General features: G+C 47.1%; 1 protein-coding gene and 1 long non-coding RNA gene across 3 annotated transcripts; one reads left to right on the top strand and one right to left on the bottom strand.

Moving 5' to 3' along the window:
- Positions 1-30: 30 nt before the first annotated feature.
- Positions 31-15,990, bottom strand: usp8 (ubiquitin specific peptidase 8). Of its 2 annotated transcripts, none has more exons than XM_030376452.1 (19): positions 15,868-15,990; positions 15,099-15,269; positions 14,551-14,695; positions 14,354-14,439; positions 14,056-14,188; positions 13,438-13,480; positions 12,823-12,997; positions 11,000-11,162; positions 10,762-10,903; positions 9,953-10,260; positions 5,823-6,227; positions 5,659-5,733; positions 5,205-5,524; positions 4,873-5,091; positions 3,391-3,601; positions 2,569-2,805; positions 2,138-2,280; positions 1,635-1,767; positions 31-1,329 (listed from the first exon to the last, which is right to left on the bottom strand). In XM_030376452.1, the coding sequence occupies exons 2-19, from the start codon at positions 15,203-15,205 to the stop codon at positions 1,171-1,173; spliced, it is 3,204 nt and encodes a 1,067-aa protein (XP_030232312.1). In that variant the 5' UTR covers positions 15,206-15,269; positions 15,868-15,990; the 3' UTR covers positions 31-1,170. The 2 variants fall into 2 exon arrangements, with proteins under 2 accessions (XP_030232312.1, XP_030232313.1); XM_030376453.1 differs by lacking the exon at positions 15,868-15,990 and adding an exon at positions 15,693-15,846 and having other exon boundaries at positions 1,171-1,329.
- LOC115558381 (uncharacterized) lies at positions 15,951-17,477 on the top strand. Its single transcript, XR_003979319.1, has 2 exons — positions 15,951-16,070; positions 16,460-17,477. It is a non-coding gene; the product is annotated as an uncharacterized LOC115558381 (long non-coding RNA).
- The last annotated feature ends 690 nt before the right edge of the window (positions 17,478-18,167 follow it).

The raw sequence follows: 18,167 nt of genomic DNA, 5'->3' as shown, positions 1-18,167 counted from the left end.
AGGAGGGAATAATGAAAAACCAGTCCGATGCAACGTTTAATTGAAGCAGTTTTAATAAATATGTGTAGTTCGAGGTTAGCATAATAGATAATTATATTGATATAAAGTGAATTTACATGGCTATACAGTGAACATATTATGGTCTCATGCTAAACAAGAAAACAGTTTTCAGACAGAAGAGGCGATGTGTGGGACAGCTAATCAAACATCAGCGCATAGTCCGTCAAACAGTAGATTCAACTCCAGACCTTCAGAGAGCTGGGGACATGAGTATATATGGAAAGATCATGGCTCAGCCCCAGCTCTCGGTGCTACAGACAGACTAACGTCTAAGCACCAAGCTGTGGAGATATGAAGATGGCGATCATCCAGGATGAACCATCACACTGTCTTAGTCATATCTGCATTTTCAGATGCAGCAGTTTACTGGTTCAACCCGCTGATGACATTAGTATTCCACAGAGAACCACACTGTACATCAGGCTGATCTACACCAACGTGAACCCGAGTTCAGGCCTATTCTGTCCTAAACAAGAAACTCTTAAATTGCATACTGGATAAGTGATGGATTAATATGGTTAACATTAGAACGCCCCTAAGAGCTAAAGGCAGCTTTACTTTATCTAGTGTCATAAAGAAAATCAAGGTGAAATCCTCAAACCAGATGGTTTATTAAAAACTAGTATGGATAGAACCAAAAATAACTGTCATTTGACAACCAAACTTCCTTCCAACGAGTGCAATATTAATTGGTATGAAGTATAGACAAGTTTATTTCCAATCGTATGCTAATTATATTCACAGTAATACAAGAATAACAAAAGTCCCGCAAAATAAAGAAAACTAAGGCCTGCTAACACCGAAAAGAGTCCTGTCTCACACGGGACCCCCTACAGTCCCACCCTGGACCTCCACAGGCCCCCCCACCGCGCTTACCATGTGAGCTGCGTCGTTAGCCTCTACGTGTGTGTGCGCGTATGTGTGTGTGTGTGTCTGGGTGGGGGGCAGGTCTAGGTAGCAAAGCCTGACAGAACAGTGTCTCGTGGTTCCCCCAGACCGGGCCGCAACCCTCCCCCCGTCTCAGATCCCCCCCCGCGGTGTCCTGTTCAGAGTTCAGAGCGCCACTGCTCCAGTTGTGTGTCGGTCCGTCCTGCTCGCCCCCCCGCCCCGTCACAGCGTGGAGTAGAAGAGGATGTAGGCGGCGGAGGACTTGACGTGGGAGGTTGAGATCTCCGACACCTCGTGGTCGTCGAACTTGTACCAGCGCTGCTTTAGGGCGTTCTTACAGTAGGCGGTGTAGTGGCCCCCGTCCAGACCCCCGTAGTGGTTCTGGGGGAGGGAGAGAGAGGGGTGATGAGGAACTAGACCCCTTTGGTCTACACCTGCTTTTAAAGAGTATAATGGTCCGGCGACCCTCTGGTTTACATTATACTGACCAGATAAAACACACCGTTTTATCTATAAATGTATTTTATTCATTAATTGTGGTGTTCCGCAGGAGTCTATCGGTAAGCTATCGGTCCCTTGCGCTTTGCATTCTACAGCGAGGTGACCGGTGGTTCAGAGATCATCTTGATTGAATCAGACGCTGAACGTTTCTAACATGTTGGAGCACAGTGAAGGGTTCTACTCACAGACACCCCGTAGAGGCAGTACTTCTTAAGGTTCTGTCGGGGGGCGATGACGTATTGTGATAGGTCCAGGCCCTCCAGGGGGAAGTCCACGGTCGTTTGGAGCTTCTGCTTCCAGCGGCCCTCGTAGGAGAATCTGAGCATGCAAGACACAAGGAAACAAAACTTAATCAGGAACAATGTTTGGTTCAAGCTAACAACAACCAAATGATTGTTCAATATGAAAAAATACTAAACATATCAGTAACTATGATTACAACCCAACGCAGGAAGTTGGTAATGCATTAGTATCCATATAATATGTACTTTACAGTCGTGAATTCCGGTAATCTGTCTGTGTGCAGCAGTCAATACCTAATGGGAAGCATCTTTCCGTAGTCATTCATTCCCCTCCATTTAGAAAGCCCTGACTCTGTAATTGCAGTCAGCGGTCTGTCTGTGGTCGTCTGGTCTGGCTGGGACTCCTACGGACTTTAAAGGAACCCAACGAGAGAGGTCTGACATACCGTTTGAGATGCACCAGCACGATGGGCGGGACCTTCCAGATCTCCAGCTTCTTGGTGGAGTCCCGGTGGGCCTTGCAGTGTCGGCAGAACACCTTGTTGTTGTCCGTCAGTCGCTCCTCCTTGGAGAACAGCCGCAGGCAGTCCTGTTCCATCGCAGCAAACACAGAGGAAATACATTTAGAGTGGACTGCACTGACTCTAGATCAGTCTGCATGGTCTCTGTGACTGCATGTGTTCTTGTGTCAGTACTGCAGCCCGGACACAGGGTTTCAGTACTGCAGCCAGGAAACATACGTTCTGGGTGCCAGTAGTGCAGCCCAGACACAAACGGCCTTGGTGTCCGTAGTGCAGGCCGGACACACTTCGTCTCTGTGACCATGTGTGTTCTGGTGTCAGTAGTTAGTTCTGGGTGTCAGTACTGCAGCCTTCACCTGCAGGGAGCACTTGCTGGTGGAGGCGAGCGGCAGCGACAAGTACATGAAGGTCTCGAAGGTGCGGGACTTGCGGTGGCAGGTGAGGCACTGCACGGTGGACTTGAACTGGCCCTGGAACAGCGCCACGATGATGGACTCGTTCAGCAGCTTGTGTTTGCTCCAGGCCAGGTCCGCAGCCTTCTGGTCGTCCAGGTGGTCGTTCTCCTCCTCCTTGTAGCGCTTCCTGTTGTCCGCCTGAAAGAGGGAAAACCACACGGGAATACCATCAACACAACGAAAACCACACAGGAATACCATCAACCCAAAGAAAATCATACAGGAATACCATCATTACAAAAAGAACCATACGGGAATACCATCAATACAACGAAAACCATCAACACAATGAAAACCATTTGGGAATACCATAAACACAACAACCTGGTGTCGTCCTGTGATTGGGATAACACTCCACCACCACCAGGCAGTCTTTTTCCTACACTGTTGTCTCTAAGGCGGTTTGAGTTCTTCTTAGTCAGTTGCCTGCCCTGTTAAGGCCTTCATTGAGGCCGTCAGACATCAGAGCCTCTTAAAGACCTTCAGATCTCTCCCTTGTTGAGATCCTCAGATCCCTACCTTGTTTAGGTCTTTATGGAGGGCTTCAGACCCCTACCTTGTTGAGGTCTCTAAGACCTTTAGACCCCTACCTTGTTGGGGTCTCTAAGACCTTTAGACCCCAACCTTGTAGAGGTCTTCAGACCTCCAGAACCCTACCTTTTAGAGGTCTTCAGACCTCCAGAACCCTACCTTGTAGAGGTCTTCAGACCTCCAGAACCCTACCTTATTGAGGTCTTCGTGGAGGCCGTCCATGAGGAAAAGCAGCAGCTCCTGGGAGTCCTGCTGCTCGCAGCCGGAGAACTGGTCGTTGATCTTTCCGATGGTGATCTTGAAGTCGCGGGCGCTGATGATCTTGTAGAGGCCGGACCAGAGCGCCTTCATGATCACCCCGAACTCCTCCGCCACCTCCCCCTTGTGGCCCAGGATGTTTGCCCTGGGGAGCAGGAGAGAGGGGAGAACCTTACTACAGAGCTCTGGTTTTGACACCTCTGGGTCTGACACCTCCGCCCCAAACCAACGCCCCCTCCGCCCAACCATCCGCTGCCCAACCCAATCCGATTCTGCATTAAGCAAATACCAGGAGGGCTTTCAGAGCAGCTTCTGGGCGGAGTCTTTAGGAGAACAATAGCACGGCTGAGAGGCTCCAGCCTCACCGCCCCAGAGCCGGCTCAACAGGCTGTGATCCGGGGTGATGAACTCAAACAATAAATTCACCTCTCTCTCTATCCATCTATCTATAAGAGTCGTGATGAGATAAGAGTCGAGGGCCTCAGCCTGGCCTCCGGTACCTGTTGATGTCCTCTTGGTAGTAGTTCTATATATAGATCTATACCTGTTGATGTCTTCCTGGTAGTAGTTATATATATCTAGATCAGGGATGGGCAACTTTCATGATAAAGAGGGCCACATTTTTCATCATAACCATCAGAGGGCCACATGACTGCACACTTCAACTAAACGTGAGCTGAGAGAAGCTACACAATTTTGAATTTGGTAGATATGATTTCCTGTATTCTGGTGCATTTTGGGGATGGCCACTACCTAAAAAATCATCCAGAATCATAACCTATGTACGGTATGTTAATTGAACCAACATACATTCATTTCATGTTTTCCATGCTCAAACAGCCACATGAATGGTCAGTATTTTTATCAGTGCAAAGGGCTCACATACATCATCATTCAATGAAGTCAAAAAACTGAAAAACAGTGGCCCAACATTAAGTGCAACAACTCAATGAACTCAAACCCAACAAGCAGTTGTAGTAGTTGTAGTGGCGACTTAAGTGGATATCTTTAATGACTGATATCGCTTCTAAGCAAACTAGACGCATGGGTTTGCCTTCGAATTCTATGAATTCTTCTCATCTTTCTTGACCGAGTTTTCTGTAACTCGATCAATTATTATCATTCTTTTTTATTTATTTTTATTATTATGTGCGGGCCTGACTGAGCGAGGATGCGGGCCGCATGCGGCCCGCGAGCCACCAGTTGCCCATCCCTGATCTAGATCTATAATTGTTGAAATCCTCCTTGTAGTAGTTCTATATCTATATCTCAGTACCTGTTGATATCCTCCTGGAAGTAGTTCTATATATCTATATATCTATACCTGTCGATATCCTCCTGGTAGTAGTTCTATATCTCTAGATCTATTCCTGTTGATGTCTTCCTGGTAGTATTTGTAAATCTCTAGATATGTACCTGTTGATATCCTCCTGGTAGTAGTTCTGGTTGAAGTACTCTGCCATGGCGGGGGTGTTGCACAGACACTGCATGATGGAGTTCATGTAGCAGGTGTTGCCCAGGTTACGCAGGCCGGTGAGGGAGGCTCCAACCCCCCCGAACACCGGGTTGAGGTTCCGGATCTTGGCGGCCGACGGCCGGGCGATCTCCACCTTGGCGTAGGCCTTAGTGGCCGGTCTGGAGGGGGGACAGACCGCGGTGAGGACCCACACTGCCTGTGTGTGTACTTGGTGTCTCTGTTGATGGTGGGCGTGATAGTGTGTGTGTGTGTTGACGGTGTGTGTTTGTACTTGGTGTCTCTGTTGAAGGTGGGCGTGGCGGCGGCGGCGGCGGCGGCGTTGGCGGTAGTGGTGCTGCTCTTCTTCACCGCCTCGTCCCGGAGCTCCTGGCTGATGTCCGGCGACGAGTACGACCGCTTCAGCTTCGACTGCTCGTGCTCCGCCCCCCGGTCGGTGCCCGCGTCCGGCCCGGCGCCGCGGGAGGTCCGGGGCTTGGCGGTGGGCGGGGTGGGGGGCGGGGTCTGGGGCACGGTGACCTCGGGGGGATACAGGTGCACGCGGTTGGTGGGCGAGTGGTAGTAGCGATACGTCCCCGTCACCGTGTCCAGGAACTGAAACACACGGAGAACACCAGGAACCGTGAGCGGGAACGAGAGGAACCGCTCACACCAAGACCAGACGGGGTGGAGGGCGCAGGTTGAATTCTGGCTAAGAGCGTGTTGCTCGAGGGAAACGCGTCAGGCACCTTCATCCAGCCATTAGGAAGTCCCGGAATACTCCTGCCCATCTCCTCACTCCTGGCTCTGGTCAGGGGCTCCCTCTGTGGGACACACACACACACACACACGTCTTTAGGGAGAACTACAATAGCACAGCGGTCTCATCTGGATGGGTCCATAACGGACGGACCTTGATCTCGCTGACGATGCGGTTTGCCGCGGGAGAGTCCAGGGACGCGCTCTTGCCGGGGGAGTCGGAGCCAAGCTCCCTCCCCCTCCTCCACCTCACCCCTCCCAGCCCGTTCACCCTGTCCCCCCCCTCCTCCTCCTCCTCCTCCTCCTCCTTGGCGGTCTGCCTCTCCAGCCTCTTCCTGTCCAGGTGAGACTCCTCCTCCCTCCTCGCCGCCCCGCCCTCCTCCCCGTCTTTGGAGCCGGGGTCCGCCTCCTGGGGGTCCTGGTCCCCTGGGACCCGGTCCTCGCTCTGGACCGGGGGCTTCCCCGAGCGGTCGGGCATCGAGGGGCCCCCGGGATCCGCGTCCGGACCGGGACGAGGGTCGCCCGACACACGCACGGAGGGCTTCTTGGTCCGGTCGATCTGAGGCCAGACACAGACACAGACACAGACACAGACACACACACACACACACACACACACACACACACACACACACACACACACACACACACACAGAATGTTTAAAGATCCCATGCCATGCTATTTATGGATGCTTTAATAAAGGTATTAGTGGGCTACAAACACAGTATTCAAAGACGTCCCCGAAATTCAGCCGTGGTGCAGAGTTACAGCCACTCCAAACCAGTCGCACATTGAGCTTCCCCCAAACGCGCTGTTTCGGTGGGCGTGTCAAGTCAGGTCAAGGAGGGGGGTGGGGGTGTGGCCCTGAGCAGCTTGTAGCCACAGTACAATGCGCTCTGGTTACGGTGGGCGTGTCAAGGCAGGTCAAGGAGGGGGGTGGGGGTGTGGCCCTTAGCAGCTTGTAGCCACAGTACCATGCGCTCGCCGCTCTGTTGACGGTGGATGTATCGCAATGGCTCGTAGAAACCCATATTATACATAGATATCTATATAATATAATATAATATATGATGTATATTATCACCTGGCCCTGCATGCGCTCTGTTTACGGTGGATGTATCGCAATGGCTCTTATAAACCCATATTATACATAGATATCTATATCATATAATCTATAATATATATTATCACCTGGCCCTGAGCAGCTTGTAGCCACGGTACCATGCGCTCTGTTTACGGTGGATGTATCGCAATGGCTCTTAGAAACCCATTTTATACATAGATATCTATATCATAATATATATTATCACGGCCAAAAGCTGTGTGAGCCTCCAGACGATCAAACGACCGCGTCTTCTTCAGATTGATGTGGAAGTGGAAGAACCAGAGACGTCGGAGAACCCGACGAAGTCCTTTGCGATTCATTATATCGTCTGCACACAGGTTTTGGCCGTGATAATATGTATTATTTGATATAGATATCTATGTATTATATGATATTATTTAGATGTAGAGCCCCAGGACTGTAACGCTGCTGGAGTTGTTATTATGATCTAAACAACACGTCGGACTCTCGTCTCTGGTATTTCTACAACGAGACTCGTAGTGGGGGTTATCTCAGCCATGGTTGAGAATGAATTGGGGGAAAGGAACTTTGGCTTTGACTCCCTGAAGTACATGAACCACGACATGGAGGAGAAGGGGATTGTTGGCCGCGAATGTATCCCGCTTGAGCCCTGCTTCCCGCCGCCTCGGCAGCGGTCAGCGCTAATCCCCGCCTCCTGAAGCGGTGGTCCATCGGCAGCGAGGCTCCGGCGGGAGACGACCGCGGTCAACAATCCCTTTCTCCTCCATGTTGTGGTTCATGCCTACTTCAGGGAGTCAAAGCCAATGTTCCTTTCCCCCAATTCATTCTCAACCATGGCTGAGATAACCCCCACTACGAGTCTCGTTGTAGAAATACCAGAGACGAGAGTCCGACGTGTTATGCGCCATCACACCAACAGCAGAACGGTTATCCAAATAACAAGGAAGTGTACAACACTTGCGTTACAGTCCTGGAGCTCTATATCTAAATAATATCATATAATACATAGATATCTATATCAAATAATACATATTATCACGGCCAAAAGCTGTGTGCACGTCCAGACGATATAATGAATCACAAAGGACTTCATCGGGTTCTCCGACGTCTCTGGTTCTTCCACTTCCACATCAATCTGTAGTAGACAGAACCGCGCGCTGCCTGCTGCCTGCTGCCGGCGCAAGGCACCACCGCCCGGCTGCCCGCTGCCGGGCGGTGGTGCTTCGCGGCGGTGGTGCCTCGCGCCGCGGCAGCCGGGGGCAGGCAGCATGTCACAGTTCATGTACTTCGATGTCGTTCTGCCATTGCATTCAAAATTCTGTAACTAGCCTGTTACTACGAACTAAGCAACTACCATACACGTATTAGCATTTAGCACTAGCTCAATCACGACTCCTTCAGAATTCTTGTGGGTGGTTACGAACTAACCAAGTGGGCAGGGCCATGAATAATAGTTTGACAACGCTACGTCACAGTGTCACCTTATCCAGATTGGCTCATTTCTTCTGCCTTTTTCCTTTCATTGCCTATTGCATTCAGCAGACACACTGCATAGATTTCAAACTTACCACAGCTCACAAACTTATTCAGACCTATGTTATTTAACAAACAACAGGAAAAATGTGATTTTAATGGCATGGGCTCTTTAAACAATGTTATAGATACTCCAAACATGTCTATACACATTCAAATATCCCGATTCTACAGCGGTTTTGTATGTAGAGTATGCCTTGTGTGTGTATATATCTGTTGAGGGGATTTTGTGGTCTTCATCTCTCGTATAACTGAGCATTCGGGTCGCGATCAGATGGCGATGCCAATGAGAGGTTTCCTCCTGTCCAAACAGACGGACCTCTCCGTTGGCATGGTGATCCGACAGCCGTTCCCACACGGTGCTTTTAAGGGCGACTACGAGGGGTATGTGAACCCAGGGGTCAGATAAGAGGTCCGGTCAAGATGGTAAGTAGCTCACGATGCCCCTGGGTGTGGAGGGGGTACTGAGAAGCATGTGGCCTGGTGTGAGGGGTGCTGGAGGCAGGCTCCCCAGATTCCAGCAGGGACCTGGGGGGGGTCTGGGGAGGTCCGTATGCTGACCTGGGGGTAGGGCTGCAACAACGAATCGATAAAATCGATTCGTTGGCATCGAATTTGGTCATCGATTCGTTGAGTCGTGCGATTAATACGTCACTCGTAGGCGCGGCACTGTTTACAGCCAGCCGCCGACAGGTTGGTTCATGGTTCATGCACGCCCACAGCGAGCTTTAGTGTGAGCGACCACAGCTTGTATTTTGGTCATATCTTAACACTGGACTGTAGGCCTATATAAAAGTGTTGTAGCTTCACTGTCTTCGGGTTAAAAAAACTCCTTCAACTCAGTATCCCTTTAGACAGTAGAAAACTGTCAGCTGCGGCTGCTGCAGACGGTGTGCAGACGGGCTCGGAGTTCAAAGCAGCGGTAGCAATCACACAACCGGACGATGTAGAAAAAGTCCCGTCAGTTAAAAATAGTAATCCAGTTTTTAAATCCATGTTAAAATCAGCGGGACATAGAGCTAGTTAGCTTAAAAAAGAGTCGCAAACAGTCTCAAATGTGATGTGTTCAGATCAGCTCAGTATTATGATTGATGTGTTCAAATGCAACACAAAAAAACGAAATTTGAGATTTTGGCGAAAACCTGTTTTCCCAGCAATATAAAATAGATAGTAAAGATGGAATTATGACCTGCTTAACGCCCTATCCTGAACTATGATCATCTTATCAGCAATTAAAGCAATAATACAAGTTATATTTCAAGGAGTCTCGAAAATGGTATCAATATCAAAAAAAATGTACGATCTCCTGTCATCTGAGAGAAATTAAGATGATTTAATTTATTTTTAACCGTTAGTATTTACCAGTTAAAGATCTTATCGGTTGAGCGGTTAACCATGGACATCCCTTGTACACTGTATATATAGAAATGTATATCAAACATTGTATGTATTTTTTTGTGTTATCCCAGTTATGTTGTCAATATTGTAATATTACTTTTAATAGTTGCGGGACGTTGGAGCAATAACCTGGTGTTTTTACACTTCAGTCTGCACTGTGAATTTGAAGGAATGTTCAGTTTTTGAATAAAGATGCAGCAATTACAAATGTTTCTTTTTCTTATCCGATTAATCGATTAATGGAAATCGTTAGTTGCAGCCCTACCTGGGGGGTGGCCTTAGCGGCCGAGACCGGAGCAGGGCTGGGGGTGGTGGTGGTGGTGGTGGGGGCCGCTGGGGGTCCTGTCTTGGCCAGGTCCGGGGGGGCGCTCTGGGAGGAGCTGGCGGGGGCGTCGGTGGAGTCCGGCAGCCGGTCTGGGAGGACGTGGGTCTCAGGGACCGCCTGCACCGGGGGTCCGACCCCGTTGACCTGGGGCGGGGCCGGGGGGGCCTGGGGCTCGGCGGCCGGCGGGGGGTCCGGCTGGGCAGGGGCTGGGGGCTTCGGGTCCTCCAGGGAGGGGTAGCTGAAGTTCACTGTTCAGGATGAAACACATCTGCTGGTTCAACCGGTGAAGGGTTAAACATCATCTTTATAATCGCTATCGTTATGAGAGACTAGGTATCATCTGGGGGTTAGGACGTGGTAATATCGTGATATTTAATATGGTGATGGGGTACAGGTGTTGTCTGCATCTGGTTTTGCAGGATGCATTAAAGTAAAGTCATTCGCTGACTTTATCCAAATGTTTCCATCAGTTGCCTTTACCCAGCGAGTCATTATATCCACATTACTGATCATCACTTAGCAAATATATTCATTGTGTCAATATATTGTGAAAGCACCAATAGTCCTTTTCTAGATGATCAATATGGAGGTGTTTGGTCAGAGATACAGATATTAGATGTGGTCCCTGTGGCCTGGCCTTGGAGTCTCTGACAGACCCGCAGTGTGGAGGACACAGTCGGTGGGGCTGTGTTGGATGCTGTGGCAGGTTGGTGTGGGGATGGCTGCTGCTATGGTGTGCTGGTACCCACACTGAGGGAGCAGGCTGATGACGTCCTGTCTTGGGGGCCGTACTTTGGCCCAGGTGGTGTACATGGGGTAGAAGAGCAGCCAGTTCTCATAGCCCCCCTCCAGGACCAACGGCTCGCTGCGGATGGCGGTGATGCTGTCCCACTGGATACACACACACACACACACACGTCAAGGAGTATCCAGGTGTCTATAAGTGTCGTACCCTAGTGTCCCCGTGGTGACGCTCATTAGCCGTACCTTGTAGAGGGCGTCCTTGAGGCTGCGTAGAGTGGTTCCCAGTTTGAGGTCCGGGACGGCGCTGAACCAGTCCAGCAGCACCAGGTAGTCCACAAAACCCCGCCGGCGCCATTGGTCCCGGGACGACTCCGGGAGCTTGGCCTCGATCTGGTGGACCGTGCTCCTGGATTACAGAGGACCGTCAGGAGGTGAAGTAGAGCTGTTCCGATCACATGTCTAGCTCATTAACTACACAGGCAGAGAACATCACCAACACTAAGGCATTGTGCTGCGTTCGTTAACGGGCGGAGGTGGAAAGTCCGAATGGGAAATGCGTCATCTCCGACATGGAGGCTAACACTTAACTACAGGAATACAAATGTCTCGTTATAATTATAGATTATAAATGTAAATGTATTAGTTCTGAAACAATCTGTTATCGACAGTAAGTGAACCGGCTATACATAGCTGTCATCATAAGAGAACCATTTAATAAGAACTAGTGCTGTTAGTAGTCACAATGCTGGATGCTGTAACGGTATATACTCGGTAGTGGCCGATACTAGGGCTGGGCAATTAATCTAATTTTGATCGTGATTTTCATTTTACAGTCAGAGACACAAAATTATCATGATCGAGTTTTTTGTTTTATACAGTGATGTTGATAGGTTTTCAATGTAGTGAGTCCCCGGGACCCACAGGTGGCGAGTTGGGTGGGTCCCTGAGAAATTCAATTGGTCCCGACTCCCCAGTTTAAAAAATGTGTTTCTTTTTTATTATTATTCTATTTCTTAAATTAAATTAATAGTGTTAAACTCCTTGATGGTGGTATGATATGGTTAGAGCTGGAGTACTCAACCGTTCATGTTTAACACTAGAAACGCCGGGCCATTTTTACTTACTCCTAGCGCCGCAAGAGGGGTCAAATGACCCCTAAGTCATTTTAATGAGAGGCTGTGCATTTGTACATAATGATCACTAGGTGGCGCCAATGAGCTATTACCGCCGCGCGAGCGCCACATTTGTGTGTGTGTCACAAGCCTAGTCCTCACGATTTTGTCATAAATGTACATATATTCAATCAGAAGGATTGCAAAAAAATCCTGTTTGATTTGCTCATTCGACACGAATTAGCACAGCATCGAGCAGTGGAAACGTGAGTTTATTTACTATGAAGTTCGTATTTTTAATTGTTGAAATGAAATCAGCGGTGACGAGCTAGTTGTTTTGGTAGCGGCTAAATTAGCATGTCGCGATACTTTGTACAGGGGATCACGTCTGCGCCGAGTAGATGCGCAGAGGGTTGAAACAGCACTTGTCCGATCTGCTCACAAGAAGGTTTCTTTGGCCAGTTACTGTGATTAAACACGAGTTGTTTAATGTTCACAATGTATCGTTTTTCATGGGGAAAATGAGATGCGTCCCCGGGACGCATGGATAGTGAGTTTAGTGCGTCCTTTCAGATTTTAATGCGTCAGGGACGCCGGACGCGAGAAAGAGCCGAACAGCTGGATACATATCTGTACATTATTTTAGAATGGAACATTTTCTTTTTGACCATTTTGTGTAATTTTTAAGGCGAAATTTAAAAAAAAAATTCTAAAACGATTTTTTTGGGAGAGACATGCTGAAGAAATATTTGAATAATCATGATTTTAATATCGACCAAAATAATCGTGATTATGATTTATCCCCCATAATCGAGCAGCCCTAGCCGAAACTCAATCGAATCGTTATCTGTATCGGGAAGGAAGAAATGGTATGGGAACATCTCTCCATTAAAGTGCCAGGGATGGCCATTGGCCACCGATGGCGTGAGAGCGGCGTGTGTCCGGTAGTCTTACCCCGGGCTGACCGCCTCCTCAGGAACGCTGATCACTGTTTGGGCAGGGACCTGGATGCGGGACTCCTCAAAGTCCTGGTGGCTGCGGGCGTCCATGACGATGAGTGTGATGGCCTGGTCCTTCATCATGTGGAACAGCTTCTCCGCCGTGATGCCCCCTGGTGGCGTTCCGGGCACTAGGGGGGGGGGGGGGGGGGGGGGGAACCAGGGCAACAAGCATCAATATAATATACTAGATTTAAAGTTAAGATATATCTTATAAAAAAAATAAAATAAGGTTAAAGGGATTAAAATATAATTAATATATAAAGTTAAAGGGATTCATCTAATATAATAAATAGATAAAGTTAGAGATGAATCTAATATAATAAATATATAGGTTAAAGAGATATCTAATATAATAAATATATAACGTTAGATTATATCTAATATAATAAATATATAAAGTTAAAGAGATAAATATAGAAAGTTAAAGAGATGAATCTAACGATCACACAATTTAAAATGGAGGAATAACATTTTTTGATTTGAAATAAAGATGATAAAATAGTATAGATAATTCCAGAATAAGATCATTCTGATCGTTTTGGAATCCTTTTAAATGTGGCAGCAGTACCTTTAGACAGTGCACTCTTCAGTTCATTCTGCTCTCCTTTGACCTAAAACAGAGAAATTTAATCATTAACTTTGGTTCATCTAGTAGTACATTGCCCCTTCCAGGATTAGCCTTGTTTCTTCATGTGTCTTCATGATTCACACCTCGATTCATTAGAAAAACACTGAACTAACACTAAACTCTTGACCATTTCCAATCTATAACATACTGGAGCCATCGGTTTTCCAGATCACTCTGTTAAATTGTTGCATTATAGAAGTTAATCCCATCTTTGATCGTGGGTCATCCCCGACTCAGTAACATGATGATGAACACATTGTTCTGTACAAGCTGAATGAACAGAACGTTACCGAGCCAGTTAACTGAATAGAGTTGTATTCTGTGGGTCATATGGTCTTTAACATCGGTTGGTGGTGCGTTGGTCAGGTGAGGTAGGTATTGATGGTGAACTGTGTGTGAACACCAAACAACAGCTGTTCTCTGAACACTCTGTTGTTTCTAGCACAAACGTGGGCCAAAACAATCAGCCCTTCTCTGCACAGTCTGGGGTTTCTAAATACATTACAAACGATTTTATGATGAATTTCAGAACGAAAGACCATGAAGAACGAGAGACACCTTTTTGGCGTTGGCTGATGTGCCTTTGGGAGACAATCTGCTGACGTCCTTTACAGCCTTCTCTTCTTTCCTCGCCTGAAGCTCCTGTCTCTCCTTCTCCTCTAGCTTCTTACGAACCTCTGCCTCTTCATACCTGTTGGCAAAAAAAACAATGAACGCAATCCTTTCGGATCAGACCATGAGGTTGTAGATTTGGTTAGCCCACTAACCCTAACATTTTCTTATTGATTTATAATACATCTATCTCTATGCAATAACACACACACTGTGCCTTTAAATAGTTTACAAATGACCAAACCTGAGTTTGAGGCTTTCTGCTAGCTTCTCAGCCTCTTCTATGGCTTTTTTGAAGCTGGTTGGCCCCAGCAAGGACAGGAAGTACTCCTGGGAGGAATGAAGGTGGTTATTTTTTTGTTAGAAAGCATTTGGGTCACCGACCTCTTCCCAGCATCAAACCAAAGCCCTCCTGATCGCTACTGATCATGTTCCACCAACCTGCTGCAGCTTGAAGTCTGGCCGTTTCTTGAGGAGGTCGTACACAGTGAGATACTTCATGTACAGGACGTAGGCCCTCTCCTCATCCCGGTCCAGACGCCCCTCCTCTGCGGCCTTAAAGATCTTACAGGCACTTTGAACGTAGCTGTGGTACAGTCAGGAAACACTTATTGTATGTTGTATGTCCTGGCACTTAAAAAAATAGAACTTGGCATTGTGTAGCATCTTATCCTAGCTATCTCTGTTGTGTACGGGGAACGTGTAAACCTTACGATTGTTAGTGCTTGGAACTTGGTACTATGAACATCCTGGCTACTTTCTTCTGTCAAATGTTCTAATTGTAACTTGCTTTGGATAAAATCGTCTGCTAAATGACCCAAATGTAAATGTCAACACTGGGACCAGTCCCATTAGAGAACGTTATTCAGTGGATTTCAACTCCAGTATTGTTCCTCTTAAAATATCCCAACATGGCCCGGACTAGAAGCTCTTATCCGTGTTAATGTATTGTGCGTTTCTCTCTCTCTCTACATTTGTTTCCAGATTACCTTCTGGTGCCTGTCTTGTCAGGCTTGATCTCAGCCTTCTTGTTGAGTTCCCCCAGAGACGTAGAGAGGTACAACTGCTTCGCACCACTGGTGGACACTGCTGGCATCTTGATGGGTATGATTCACCGCTGTCCGAGCAAGCACACCGTGGATCACCTGCTATTCACATAGCTGTGAAACAGAGGGGGTCAAACGGTGAGTCAAATAACCAGAACCTCCTTTATACCCACAGAGCAGATTGTAAACACAAAACCAGAGTGGACCCAGCGCGCAGGTACCGCGAGATGCGTCACACTTTCGCGTGGTGTGGACAGCCTGACGTCCTGACTGCTGGACTGTAGTCCAAATTAACCATCAATAGACTGAATAAAAGGGCCAAAAGTAAACTTTTGCCCTAGGATGAGCGTTAAAGGGGTCATCGTGTTATCATGACGTCGGACCCAGGACATGTCACCACATCCACCAGGGACCAGTGGCCCAGCGGGCCTGCAGAGCGCCTCACTGGACCCAGACATCGCACCGGACGGTCAACGGACCACAGCGGGGATACAAAACGAGATCGACAGTAAACTACACTTAAGTTCGGTCCTTTACCCTCCGATGACCCACAGTTGGCCTGGCGTTAGCTCACAGTGGGTTAGCTCTTGTTAGCTCCGCAGCCACAGGTCGCTCCCCACACGCTCAAACTTCACCGAATGTCATTTATTTATGTAGAGATAATAAAACACACAGGGGGAATAAAGCAGAATGTGTTCAGAGTGAGCCCTACCTCTCCCCGGCTCGGTCAGGGCTTGTTGGGGACTTTTTTTTCTGACAGCTGCTTCCGGGTTCCGAGTCTTCCGGGAACCAATGATAAAACGCATCGGTCGACGACGTCATCGCAGCGTCACGTGACTGTTGTTGTTCTTTTATGTCAATAATCTTCATAACAGGGCTGCCTGAAGTCACAATGTGGCTCTATGATCGCCTCAGGTAAGCCTACCTGCTTATTATGAGTGTATATTAACAAAGGAGCTGACAGCAGAGCTATCCCGCGGAGCCGTCTGCGAAGTATTGATTATTGTATTGATTTTAAGGTGTGGCAGCCCAGCCTTGATACAATAAATTGTGATTGCGATTTGAAATGATTGTAGAATTATAGCAAAATATAACTATAATACGTAAGGAAAATTAAAATTATACAACATACTAAATAATAGCCTTTATATAGCCTATTAATAAATTATAACAATTTATGGTTGTATGAAAATAAACTACAACTATTGAGTCAGAATAAATATTGAGACTTTCAAAACACTTGTGTTTAGGATAACTTACAGAGTGTCATTATAGCTTGTTCCTCCTATGTTTTTGTTTACTAGAGGAGGAGGGACGCTGACCCACTCTGTCATCTGAGACGGCCAGCCACTATGCCCAGGTCCTGGGCATAGGCAGTATAGGCGAATGCTAAGGGCGCATCCAACCGCAGGGGGCGCCAAAAATATGTCTTTTTTTTTTACTTTAACTTCAATGTTTATATTACTTAGTACCAGAGTACCAGTAGTTATGTCGGAATAAATATTAGACAACATATCATAACATGTAAAATAAAAGAGCTATTTTTAATTTATTCACTTATCGAAGCAATCTGAGGTTTTAAATGTGGTTTTATTATTTAGTAAATACAAATAGTCCGCCAACAGTTGTCAGGGCGTTGCCAAGCAACGTGTAAACAACTTAACCGGAGTAAACTAGTCATGCAGTGTTTGTTTTAAAAAAAAAAAAAGGAACGGCAGCCTTTACCTAGCTGGTCCGCTGCTAAATCCAAACCCACACGCTTCAATGAAAATCAAAACATGTCAGCTATGTACATAGGTCCAAAACAGTTTGTAACCCACAGTAAAATGGGGGTGTTATCCTTAAATTATCCTATGCATTGTAGTAACCATTGTTGGAGCAGTGTTTATTTTCAAGCTGATTTGGATGATAGTTTGTGGTTTGCATATCTTACATTTCCCATATCTTTCACGTAATATTATTTTATTGTATTTTTTTTACACTTCAATTGAGTGCATGTTTAAATCTCTGGTTAGAAACAAACTAGATAAACCATACTACATACATTAATTTGAATCTGAACTCATATCTATTATTTTGCTCATGAATGCCTTTAGTAAGCATCATGCATTTCTTTGCAGTATTTGGTGCATACCTTATTGTATGAGTGATTCATTGTCACTTGTATTGCAAGACCTTTTTTTACTGTGTTTGATTATTAAAAGTTCTAACGTCTGCAGTATTTTGTAGCATATTGTATTTAGGATTCATTGCTTGTTACTTGGTTTGTAATCCGTTTTGTGTGTTTAATTTTCTATCTAGAATAAAAGAGTCTCAAAGACATAGCTTTGCAGCTTCTCTGAGTGTATGAACATTGGTAGTCGAATTAACTGTGCGATCCAAAGGGGAAGGGGGCGCCAGCAAAAATCTTGCCTAGGGCGCCAAATTGGTCAGGGCCGGCCCTGGCTCCTGGCGTTCTTCAGCTGGGACACTGCTCATCCTGCCCATGCCCATCCTGGGTCTCATCGCTCCATCGCGTAACTCCTCCCCTTCCGGTGGATACATCACCAGGACGGTCAGGACCGACGCAGGGCTAAGAGGTTACTCCACCCTCAGAGGGGAAGTCGCTGTGTTGTGAATCCTGTCTGCCTCTGAATGGAGTCCCATCATCCCCATTGGAAGCTGTACGGCTGTTCTGATTGGCCCTTCATTAAAGTGATCTACTGTCAATTAAACTCAGAAAACTCTGAATCCCCCAAATCAACGTGAGGCGCCTAAAGGCGGGGTTAACTGAGGGAAATCATCACCATGGTGTGAAAGAAACAGAGGTCAAGGTTAACCAGGCTAAAGTTAATCCAAATAGCACTGTAGGGGGCGCTACAGTGATCGTTGAAGAAGCGGAGCGCCTCAGACTTTTGACATACAAGTAGGCTACATCACCAGCCCAAAGCTGAGGCTGTTCCAACATTATCAACTGATAAAAAACAACAAGGTAGTTGTGGTCTGTGATGGGCATGGCCCCCGATTAATGAT

This window comes from Gadus morhua, chromosome 14 (assembly GCF_902167405.1).
Source record: "Gadus morhua chromosome 14, gadMor3.0, whole genome shotgun sequence".
In the NCBI taxonomy this organism is placed as follows: domain Eukaryota; kingdom Metazoa; phylum Chordata; class Actinopteri; order Gadiformes; family Gadidae; genus Gadus; species Gadus morhua.
This window is presented reverse-complemented; position numbering and strand designations above follow the sequence as displayed.